The 12,365-nt window shown below is 45.7% G+C and overlaps 1 protein-coding gene across 1 annotated transcript in view; it reads left to right on the top strand.

Moving 5' to 3' along the window:
* Positions 1-12,365, top strand: part of LOC109602801 (uncharacterized) — a 166,585-nt gene that overhangs the window by 85,656 nt on the left and 68,564 nt on the right. Inside the window, exons 10-20 of the mRNA XM_049967938.1 lie at positions 288-541; positions 597-3,006; positions 3,065-6,058; positions 6,117-6,788; positions 6,849-7,763; positions 7,820-8,002; positions 8,059-8,908; positions 8,964-9,139; positions 9,201-10,121; positions 10,178-10,315; positions 11,496-12,281. Of these exons, the coding sequence (XP_049823895.1) occupies positions 288-541; positions 597-3,006; positions 3,065-6,058; positions 6,117-6,788; positions 6,849-7,763; positions 7,820-8,002; positions 8,059-8,908; positions 8,964-9,139; positions 9,201-10,121; positions 10,178-10,315; positions 11,496-12,281 (10,299 nt within the window). The remainder of the gene's footprint in view (positions 1-287; positions 542-596; positions 3,007-3,064; positions 6,059-6,116; positions 6,789-6,848; positions 7,764-7,819; positions 8,003-8,058; positions 8,909-8,963; positions 9,140-9,200; positions 10,122-10,177; positions 10,316-11,495; positions 12,282-12,365) is intronic.

Below are 12,365 nucleotides of genomic sequence, written 5' to 3'. Positions count from 1 at the left end.
TAATTTGGTATCAACTTAAGTTTATTTTCCAGTATTTTCCACATAACAATCGTATTGTATTTACCTTACCTCCAGTAGAAAGCCTAACTGTACTGTATACATTTTTGTACAACCTTTACTATTTTTATTGTCTTGATGTAAATATTTTTTGTTTAATCCTTTCATTTCAGCTGTCCTTGAATGTTATGTGTCTTTACCTGTTCTGTTTCTTTCAGTCTATTTTCTGTAGGTTGCATCCTTTTGTATAACCGTATAATATTCTAGCAATGTTTATAAAATTTTCATAGATATTAACGAATGTGAGCAAAACCCGTGCGGCGAAAACGCTGTGTGCAAAGACACAGTCGGTAGCTACACTTGCACGTGCAAAGAAGACTACACAGGAGATCCCTTCAAAGGTTGCGTGGACATTAACGAATGCGAAGTCCTCGAAAAACCCTGCGGCTCGCACGCAATATGCGAAAACGCCGCACCAGGTTACCAATGCATATGCCCCCAAGGCTACCAAGGTAGCCCCACGCCCCAAGTCGCCTGCGAACAGGTAAACTCACTTGTCCCTCCCCCATAACCTTGTAAACACAACCAAATGATTTCAGATCGACGTAAACATCCTCTGTAAATCAAACTTTGATTGTACCAACAACGCCGAATGCGTAGATAACCAGTGCTTCTGCCAAAAAGGCTTCGTGGCCAAAGGAGCTGTTTGCGTAGATGTTGACGAATGTCAGGCTGAACCTTGCGGACCGTTCTCAGTATGCACCAACACAGTCGGCAGTTTTCATTGCGAATGCGAAAACGGTTACGTGGGTGCCCCACCCATGGTGCAATGCAAAGCCCCATGTGAAGACGTCAAGTGTGGCGACCACGCTTATTGCAAACCAGACGGACAGGAAGCTTACTGTATCTGTGAAGATGGTTGGACCTTCAACCCCAGCGACATTGCTGCCGGTTGCATAGACATCGACGAGTGCGATAAGATTAACGGGCCAAGCGGAAGGTGTGGTCAAAATGCTCTTTGCACAAACTTACCTGGCACCTTCGCATGTCATTGCCCGCCAGGCTATTCGGGCAACCCATCGGTCCAATGCAACGACATAGACGAGTGTTCTAAGCACAGCTCTTGTGGTATCGGAGCTATTTGCATCAACCAACCTGGCTCCTTCACATGTGAATGTCCAGAAGGAAGCGTACCAGATCCAGACCCAAAGACCAAATGCAACGAAATCGTCACCTGCAACGCTGACTCTGACTGTCCCGGCAACGCAATCTGTGACCACCTTAAGCGCTGCCTTTGCCCGGAACCAAACGTGGGCAACGACTGTAGACATCCCTGCGAGACTATTAGCTGCAACCTCAACGAACAATGCATGTTGGTAAACCAAGAAGCCAAATGTATTTGCAGCACGGGCTACACCAGCTCTGGACAAGGATGCGTGGATATAGACGAGTGCCTAACCAATCCATGCCAACAAGGTGCAATTTGCAAAAACGAACCGGGCACCTTCTCCTGTCAGTGTCCTGGAGGAACCACCGGCGATCCATACCGATCAGGTTGCACCAAATCTGACATTCCCACACCAGGATGCTCCGACTCTAATCCTTGTCCACCAGGAGAACAATGCATTCTGGATGACTTTACCGAAACAAGCGTGTGCATCTGCGTACAAGGGTACGTTAGAGACCACGATACAGGCAAATGCAGGGATGTCGACGAATGTACAGAGCTGCGGGAAAAACCAGCTTGCGGTATCAACGCCATTTGCAAAAACTTGCCCGGAAGTTACGACTGTCAGTGCGCACCAGGCTTTAACGGGAATCCATTTTTGGAGTGCTTGGAATGCAACAGCCCTGACTGCAGATGTCAACCACCTTACAAACTGACAGACGGAAACTGTGTACTTGCCAGTTGTGAATCTGATGGAACATGTCCAAACGGTGCCGAATGTATCACTATCACCGGAGGTGTAAGTTACTGCGCCTGCCCTAAAGGTTTCAAAACACTTCCAGACGGCTCTTGCAAAGACATCAACGAATGCAGTGAACAACAACAAGTATGTGGCTATGGAGCTGAATGTTACAACAATCCTGGCTCATTCGAGTGCCGCTGTCCACAAGGTTACAGTGGTGACCCATACAACGGTCTTTGTGCTCCGGCTCAAAAACAATGCAGTCACGATAGGGATTGCACAGCCAACGAAAGATGCGTACAACCTGGTGAATGTGTCTGTCCTCCACCTTACTACACCGATCCGCAAGACGGCAACAAATGTAAGAGCCCTTGTGAAAGATTCCCTTGTGGCATGAACGCCAAATGTACGCCAAGCGATCCGCCGAAATGTATGTGCGAAACCGGCCACAAAGGTGATCCTTACCAAGGCTGTATAGACATCGACGAATGCGAAGAAGCCCCTTGCGCATACGGAGCCCATTGTTTGAATCAGAAAGGTGGCTACAAATGTATTTGTCCAAAGGGAATGGAAGGAGATCCGTACAAGGGAGGATGCATCCTTGAAACCTACGGAGTTGGCAAAACTGAATGTACCTCAAACCATGACTGTGCTAATAATCTGGCGTGTACGGACGGAACTTGTATAAGTCCTTGCGCCTCCTTACTTTGTGGACCACATGCCTTCTGCGAACCTGAAAATCACGCAGCCTGGTGCAGGTGCACAGTAGGTTACACTGAAAACGCCAACGGAGAATGCGTTTCTGAATGCGAGGACGTGGTTTGCGCATCCGGAGCCCAATGCATCGTCACGAACTCAGGACCGACGTGCAAATGTCTGGAGGGCTTCATGGGTAATCCTTTCCCTGGAGGAGAGTGTACAACAGATGTGTGTTCCACTAAAGTGCCGTGCGCAGAACCCAAGATCTGTATTAGTGGAAGATGCAAGCAAAGATGTGAAGGCATCATTTGCGGTCTTGGAGCCCACTGCGACAAGAACTCCAACAAATGCGTTTGCGATCAATTCTTTGTCGGAAACCCCGATTTACTCTGCATGCCACGTAAGTCTCCTGTGTATTTTATAAGTTACCTTTATGTTAATATTTGTATTTATTACAGCAATCACTGGTCCTTCCTGCGAGCCCGGCTGCGGTAAAAATGCTCACTGCGAATACGGATTGTCCAACAAATGCGTCTGCAACTCAGGAACTATTGGTAATCCATACGAAGCATGCGAAGAAGTCGGAAAGAAAACGTGTGAGCCCAATTCCTGCGGCACCAACGCTGAATGCAGAGACAGCTACAATGGAATCGAATGCTACTGTAGACAGGGCTTTACTGGAAACGCCTACATTAGCTGTGATGATATCAACGAATGTGGTTCGGACGTTTGTGGATCTAGTGCTGTTTGTATAAACACAATTGGAAGTTACGACTGCAGATGCAAGGAAGGCTACGCAGGAAATCCGTTTATTATGTGCGCTCAAGTTCATGTCGGAATTTGCAAAGACGCTGAAAATTGCTTGTGTAATGATGAAGTTATCTGTCCGGGCGGATATTCCTGTACGAATGGCAAATGTGTTAATGCTTGTGAGAACATTAGGTGTGGGCCGAAAGCTACTTGCGACAATGGACAATGCTTGTGTCCTGCAGGATATGTAGGTAATCCAAAAGACCTGGTGGTAGGATGTAAAGTACAAGGACAATGTCACAGCGACAATGACTGTTACGACTCAGAAATTTGTTTCCAACTGGGCAAAGGTCTCAGAAAGTGTGTGGACGCCTGCAGTAAAGTGCAATGCGGACCAAACGCTCTATGTGTAGCAGAAAATCACAGATCCACCTGCATTTGCGCTCCAGACTACATCGGCAATCCTGGAGATTTGAGTTTAGGTTGTCAATTAGAAGAAACAAAGAACATACCAGGATGCAAAAGTGACGATGAATGCGAATTCGGTACCATTTGCTCAGTTGATATTCATGGCCAGCAAAAATGTATCAGTCCATGTGAAACAGTTGCATGTGGTTCCAATGAAGTTTGCGAATTGGATATTGGAGGCCATCCAACCTGCGCCTGCAAGAGAGAGTACATTTGGAATCCTGTAACGTCTGCATGCGAAAAACCAACAACTCCAGATTGTAAAATTGACTCTGATTGTCAGCCAATCGAAGCATGCCAACCGGACGCTTTGGGCGTTTTGAAATGTGTCGCTGTATGTTCCCACTTCACATGTCCCAACAACGCAGCGTGCATCGCTGAAAACCATAAAGGCAAATGTCAATGTTTGGCTGGCTTCACCGGAAATCCCAACGACAGAAACGGTTGCAAACCTATCGTCCAGAACCAATGTACTTCAGACGCTCAATGTAAAGAACACGAAACTTGCAGAACACGTGAACACGGAGTCTCAGCCTGTGTTTCGGCTTGTGAACAAATCACCTGCGGACCAAATGCCGTGTGCGTCGTTAATAATCACGCAGCGCAATGTCAATGTCCCCCTGGCTCCTTCGTTGGAGATCCCCATGATCCAACTGTTGGATGTAGAGACGTGCCTTGTGTCTACAACATCGACTGTCCAGATTCTCAGCTCTGCAACAGATTGACCCACACTTGCTACGACGTCTGTGATGAAGAATCCTGCGGAACAAACGCGGTGTGCATTGCCAAAAATCACAAAGCGAGTTGCCAGTGTCCTCCTGGCTTCGCACCAAATCCAATCCCTGATGTAGAATGTATACAACTAGATGGTTGCAGTCCAAATCCATGCCATCCTTCTGCTCTGTGTGAAAGTACCCCAAGCGGTCACACTTGTAGATGTCCACCCGAGACTGTAGGAGATCCAATAACTTCAGGCTGCAGACCTAAAGGAAATTGCCCCAGAGGCGACATCGACTGCCCAGATCAATCTGTATGTCTCCAAGACAAATGCGTAAATCCATGTGACCATAAATCCTGCGGCAACAACGCTGTTTGCACGGTTGAAAACCGTAAAGCTGTTTGCACCTGCCCCTTAAGATATGTCCCATCTCCCAACGGCTGTGTGCGAATGACGGTCTCCTGTTCATCCGACAAAGATTGTGGAAACGAAGTCTGCTACGGTGGACAATGCAGAGCTGCTTGCAGAGACAACAACGACTGTTCAAGCGGAGAACGCTGTTTGCAAAATAAATGTATGACGCCCTGCAGTGATCACAGTCAATGCAGAGACGACCAAGCCTGTGTTAATAGCACCTGTGTCATCGGATGCCGAAGTAACAAATTCTGTCCATCGGAATACGCATGTGTTAACAACATTTGTCAAGATCCTTGCAAACTAGAAGGCTTCTGTGGACCCAATGCAATTTGTTCGTGTGCACATCACAAAGTCGAGTGTAAATGTCCAAACGGATTCCAAGGAACGCCCACTGCTGAAGAGGGATGTATTAGGATTCCCAGCTCTTGTTTGGGTCCCCATGAATGTCTACCTGGCTATGACTGTATTGGCAACATCTGTACTCTGCCATGTAAGGATAACACCGTTTGTGCACAAGGTGAACGTTGCTCTGAAAATACTTGCGTGAAAGTCTGTTATGGAGACAGTAATTGCCTAACTGGAGAAGTTTGCCAACAAGGAGTATGTAGGCCAGGCTGCCAGATTGATACAGACTGTAGAACATCGGAAGTTTGCCATGAAGGACAATGTAAATGTGCCCTTGGATATATTGGCACACCTACCGGTTGTGTTGATATCAACGAATGTGAAGATAGTCCTTGCCATCATTCCGCAGCTTGTATAAATCAACCTGGCTCATTCACATGTGCATGTCCGGAAGGCAGGGTTGGAGATCCATTCGTTGATGGTTGTAGATTGCCCGGACAATGCAGAAGCGACAAAAACTGTGCCGATAACCTCATTTGCAAAATTGGAAAGTGTCAAAACCCATGCGAGGAAACCAGATGTGGAAACCTGGCAATTTGCAATGTAACAAATCACAAGCTAACTTGCACCTGTCCACCAGGTCATTTAGGAGACCCTCACGATAAACGAGTCGGTTGCTTCAAAGTAGAATGTTTAGAAGATGAAGAGTGTCCCTCCAACAGATTCTGTGACACCAGATCTAACAAGTGTCTAAGTAAGTTGATCACATTTACGTTGTCTTAAACTGGTTACTTATTAAACTTTTGTTACAGATCCATGTGATGTCATAAATTGTGGAAAGGGTAGTTGCTCCGCTCACAACCATCAAGCCCGCTGCGAATGTTTCCAGGGCTACACCCTGATCAATGGCAAATGTATTGACATCGATGAATGTGCCTTGAACAATCCTTGTCACCTTTCCGCCAAATGTATAAATACAGATGGTGATTTTACTTGCGTTTGCCCTGAAGGATACGTCGGTGATCCAGTGGGAACAGGTTGTCGTAAACCTGGCGACTGCTTTACTGATAGTGACTGCCCATCTTCCGCCGCCTGCGAGAACAACAGATGCAGGAATCCTTGCGAACATCCTAAAGCTTGTGGCAAAAACGCTGAATGTGTGCCAATCGCCCATGAAGCCACTTGTAAATGTCCAGCGCGCACCAGAGAAGACTCAAATAGAAATTGTATAGCCATTGAATGTGTTGACAACAACGACTGTTCTCAGCAAAAGACGTGCATCGACAACACCTGCGTCAATCCATGTGAGTTGTCGAATGTGTGCGGACAAAAAGCTGATTGTAAGGCGGTAAATCATGTTGGAGTTTGCACATGCCAACCAGGAACCACTGGAGACCCACATCTTGGCTGTGTTCCCGTACAATACTGTGCTGGTGACAACCAATGTCCTTCTGGTTCCAAATGTTACAACGGTCTTTGCACTTGTAAGTAATCATGATTTCATCAAGAAGCAAATTTAATTGTAAAGTTACTTTGTGTTACAGCTGCCTGCAAAACTTCCAGAGAATGTATTGCTGACCAACTTTGCATCCAAAGCATCTGCCAGCCAACTTGCAAATCCAACTCGTCATGTCCAGACTTCCAGTTCTGTCAAAACAACATTTGCACCCAAGAAGTGCGATGTAGAGAAAATACAGACTGTGATTACACAGAAAAATGTCTTCCCAACACCGTCGGACGCAATGAATGTGTGGACGCTTGTGAAGGAATTCTTTGCGGCAGAAACGCCGAGTGTTCCTCCAAAAACCACAAAGCTTCTTGTACATGCAAACCAGGATTCAAAGGAAATCCAAATGACGATAAACTTGGCTGTCAAAAGGTGGAATGCGAAACTAGTGACCAATGTTCCAACGACAAACTCTGCGACCAGTACATGTGCAAGATCGCTTGTCTAGTGAACAATCCTTGCGGAAGGAACGCCTTGTGTTCTGCAGAGAAACATAAGCAAGTGTGCTACTGCCAACCTGGCTACACCGGAAATCCACACAAAGGCTGTCAATTAATCGATTTCTGTGCTGATGCTCCTTGTGGACCTGGGGCCACCTGTCACAACTCAAGGGGATCCTTTAAATGTCAATGTCCTCATGGCACTGTTGGCGATCCTTATAACGATGGATGCAGAGCACCAGTCGAATGTATCACTAACAGCGACTGTCCAATTGTAGCGGAATGTGACAAGACTAATGGTGTTCATAAATGTAAAGACGTCTGTGAAAATACGTTATGTGGATCCAATGCTGAATGCATAGCTGTGGAACACGTTGGTCATTGTAGCTGCAGAAATGGCTACGAAGGCAATCCTAATGATATCCAACTTGGATGCAGACCCAAACTAGTCAATTGTCACACCACCTCAGATTGTCCATCTAACACCTATTGCTATGGTGACATTTGTAGTCGTAAGTGTTAAGTAATTTAAATCCAATTTACTTTCTAACAAAAAAAATTGTTTCAGCACCTTGCCAAGCCGATAACGAATGTAATCCATCAGAAAAATGTCTGCAAGGGCAGTGCTTGAATCCTTGTGAATTAAGACAAGCTTGTGGTATGAATGCCGAATGTTCTGTAAACAACCACGTTAAAGAATGTAGGTGTCCTGATGGATTTACTGGCGATCACAATACCGAGTGCATTAGAGGTATGTCTTATCTTTCTTCTTAGTAACAAAATCTGAATTATTTTTTTTTATTTTAGTACCAGTGGCTTGCTCCTCAAACAAAGATTGCTCACCGAACTTCATCTGCAAAGACCACATCTGTCATCCACCATGCCAAGCTGATACAGACTGTGCCTTCAACGAGAAATGCCTGAAAGGACAATGTCAACTGACCTGTCGTGTCGATAATGATTGTTTCTTGAGCCACATTTGTGTTCGGAACATGTGCATTTTCGGCTGTCACAGCGACGACGACTGCAGCAACAGTGAGTCTTGCAGAAACAACAAATGCTTGAATCCTTGTCTGGAGAACCCTTGTGGACCAAACGCTCTTTGCACCGTTTCCAACCACAGAGCCACTTGCTCGTGCGGTCCTGGTTTCGTACCGAATCCTTCTGCTAAGATTGCATGCGTCAGAGCACCACCACAACCTTGTTCGCAAAACAGAGACTGTCCAAGAGGCAATGTTTGTAAAGAAGATGCTTGTAGAACTGTATGCTCATCTGACAGCGGTTGTTTGAACAATGAAAGATGCGATTTGGTTTCTGGTGTTTGTAAACCCTTGTGTAGAAGGGACGACGACTGTGGCAACGAAGAGATTTGCGAAGGATTAGTCTGTGTTGTCGGATGTAGAAGCAACAGTGGATGTCAAGAAACTCAAAGCTGCCTGAACAATAAATGCGTAAACATTTGCGCGTCGCCAACTGCATGTGGTACCAATGCAGAATGTACAGCTGCAGCTCATAAGAAACTGTGCTCATGTCCGACACCATTGGTAGGCAATCCACTGGAATCCTGCAGATATCCTGTTAAAGTTTGCTACGAGGATACTGAATGTGTTGCCGGACAAGTCTGCTATGCTGGAGTTTGTCAAGGAATGTGCAGAACGTAAGTTAAATTGTTTTATTACAGTATTGCAATAACTAATTTCTTATTAATTTAGTGACAGAAACTGTTTGGAAGATGAAAAATGTGTTAGAGGAGTATGTAGAACCATTTGCAACTCTGACGCCTCCTGTGGTACCAATCAAATCTGTGAGAACAGGCTTTGCGAAATAGGTTGCAGAAGTGACTCAGTATGTCCTTTGAATCAAGCTTGTGTCGACAATAAATGCCAAAGTAAGTAACAGAAAAAACACATTTTTAGAATAAATATATAACGGAGTCATAATATTTTCAGATCCATGTGAATCGACAACTGTCTGTGGAATATGTGCCGAATGTCAAGTTAAGAATCACGTAGCTCACTGCAGTTGTCCAGCAAATTACCTTGGAAATCCCTTGGTGGCTTGCACTCAAGCAAGCGTTCGTTGCGATGGCGTTTGTGAATGTGACGAAGTCGGTTACTGCACAAAATCATGCAGCTCCAACAAAGACTGCAGCTGCGGTGAAGTCTGCTCCGCCGGCAAATGTAGGAACAAATGTTCGTCTCAATCTTCTTGCTCGCAAGGACAAATTTGCACCAGAGGTGCTTGCTTACCAGGCTGTAGATCCAATAACGATTGTCCCAATTCCGAAGTCTGTAAGAACAAGAAATGCCAAAATCCCTGCGCTCAACCGAACGCATGTGGAGAAAACGCCCTCTGTCGTGCCAACGACCACAGAAAGGTTTGCCTGTGTCCTGACGGATATCAAGGCGACCCAACAACTGCGTGTACTCCATACGAATGCAGAGTTGACGACGAATGCGAGGCAAATAAAAAATGCAGCTCGGACGGTTCCTGCAGAAATCCTTGCTTAGAACACGGAGCTTGCGGTGTCAACGCACAGTGCAGGGTTATCGAACGTAAACCTCACTGCTCCTGTCCTCCTGGCTACGCAGGAAATGCACTGGTTGAATGCAAACAAGAAATTGTAGAGGAATGTACTAAGAATCCCTGCGGGGAGAACGCGATCTGTCGTGACTTGCCTGGCGGCTTCGAATGTAGCTGCAATCCGGGCTGTCAAGGAGACGCTTACAGAGGATGTATTTGTGGAAAGACGCCTAATCTGTGCGAAAATAAATTGTGCGGCGTTGGGGCCTTATGCAGGGTTGTCAACGGAAGGGAAGCTCAATGTTATTGTCCACCAGAAAATCCAGTCGGAGATCCCACAATTGAATGTAAGTTTGTAATTTGTTTTGTTTATTGAACAAAACTGATGTATTTGTTTTTACAGGTTCATCGGAGAGAAGTAACACCGATTGCAGAACAGAGGGATGTGGTAAGAACGCTGAATGTATCCGCGAACAGGCATTTTTCGTCTGTCGCTGTTTGCCGGGTTACTCTGGCCGTCCTGAAGCTGGTTGCAAGAGGGGTAAGTACGCAGCTGAAGCTATCGTGGATGTTATGCCCCATTACATTTGTTGTATTTACATTGTCATACGATTTGTATACAGTACATAGGCTTTACTGCTAACTAATGCCCATGCGCATTAGACTATTTTATTATTAATATTTGTCATTGTTCACTGTTCACCACTGTGTATAAAGAGTTTGCACGTTGATGTGAAATGTTGCGGTGTTCATGCCAAGTTACGACAAGTCCTCCAGTCGTCCAAGGTTCAAATTGCGGTGTATGTGGGAAACTTGGGACGGTCTGGATGTTTTGCTGCAACTTTCCAGGTTATGGATGCCGATGTATTTAAAATTGTAGCCAGTTTATTAGTATTTCTAGTTGGTCGAGGTGTTTAAATTTTGATGAATACTCGAGGTATGTGTAAATAAAGTACGATTTGAGCACAGAGACACACCAGTCCAAGAATATGTTACCACACACTGCTCGTTATGTGGAATGTACACTTTTTGGGTTCCAATCTGCCTTTACACGATTCCCGAAACACGCCCACGCATCCTATCACCACCTCTCGCCACATTCCACACACTCAATCGAAAAATTTCAAGAGAATTAACATTGACTAATCAGCAGAAAGATGATCAGCAAGATCAGTATTAAGGTCAGAAGTGCCGTTTAAAGTCCGAGATGTATATTTTTAAAGTTTGCCATGATTAACCAAATTATTGATTAAACGCTTGTTTGATTGCTAACGCCGAAATTTTAGAGCTTCAAAATAGAGACGAATATTTTTAAATATACATTGAGAGGTGGAGAGTGTTTCTGTCCTTGATAGTGCATCATAAGATGGAATAACGGTTTAAAATCAAAAATAAAATTGACAATTTAGTAAAGCACTGGCAACGCGTGCGGTTGCGCGCATCGGGTATGATGGACGAGAAGTCAGATTGGGAACTATGAAAGGAGCATTCTCACATTTAACATTGTACATTAGTTCGATCAGAAATGTTACCCATACTCGGCTAAGAGCTTGTTGTAAATACTGCCGCTTTGAACGGTCTCGTTAGTTGAGATGGCCTCTTTCATTTCTCTCATCCTCTGACTGCTGTCTTGGTCACACCCGCATGCGATGTTGTGTATTGTGAGACACTTCCTTTCACGGTTCTTAAAATTGCTTTCTTTTTCCTGCCCACCCCCATAGAAGCCGAATGTAACAGTGACATAGACTGTCCCAACGAGAAGGCATGTATCAACTTCCAGTGTATCGATCCTTGCACGCTAAGAGGCGCGTGCGGCCTCAATGCCCTCTGTCAGACAGTAATGCACCGACCGCGGTGTTCGTGTCCGGAATGTCACGTGGGCAGCGCCAGCACTGCTTGCCATCCAGATCCGAAATGTCTTACCACTCAGCCCAGACCTGCCGTTTCCACTGTTTGTCGATTCGACTCCGATTGTTCGGCCTCTCTCGCTTGTAATGCCGCCTCCGGAGAATGCTACGATCCTTGCAAAAATCCATTGTTCAAATGTAGAGGCAATAAGAAATGCGAGGTGCACCACCACAGAGCCACGTGCGTGTGCAAGAACGGGTTCGTTGTGAACGAAAGGGGAGAGATCGCTTGCGCCCCCGAGAATGCGGAATGCGCGCGGAACAACGAATGTCCTTCGAATAAGGCTTGTATTGAGGGGCGGTGCCAAAATCCTTGCACCAGCTCGCCGAAATCCCCCTGTCCACCTGAAAAGGGCTGCGATGTCATGAACCACAAACCCGTTTGCATTTGTCTTAAGAACTGTAGTCCGTCGTTGTCGATCTGTCTGAGAGACAACGGATGTCCATCGAATCAAGCTTGTAGAGCGTTCCGATGCGAAGATCCATGTCTGACAGCGGGTTGTCCCGAAAACACGCCCTGTACGGTGGAAGATCACAAACCGATTTGCAAGTTTTGTCCCCCAGGATTTATACCAGATGCTAAATACGGATGCCTCAAAGGTAAACACTAATTCCTGGTGCAAACTTCTTAGTGCTTGACGACAAACATCAATGAACGATGAGTTCCGTTGCTTTCGGTTTAAG

This window comes from Aethina tumida, chromosome 5 (genome assembly GCF_024364675.1).
Source record: "Aethina tumida isolate Nest 87 chromosome 5, icAetTumi1.1, whole genome shotgun sequence".
In the NCBI taxonomy this organism is placed as follows: Eukaryota; Metazoa; Arthropoda; class Insecta; order Coleoptera; family Nitidulidae; genus Aethina; species Aethina tumida.
The sequence above is the reverse complement of the archived record's forward strand: the minus strand, read 5'-3'. Positions and strand labels throughout refer to the sequence as shown.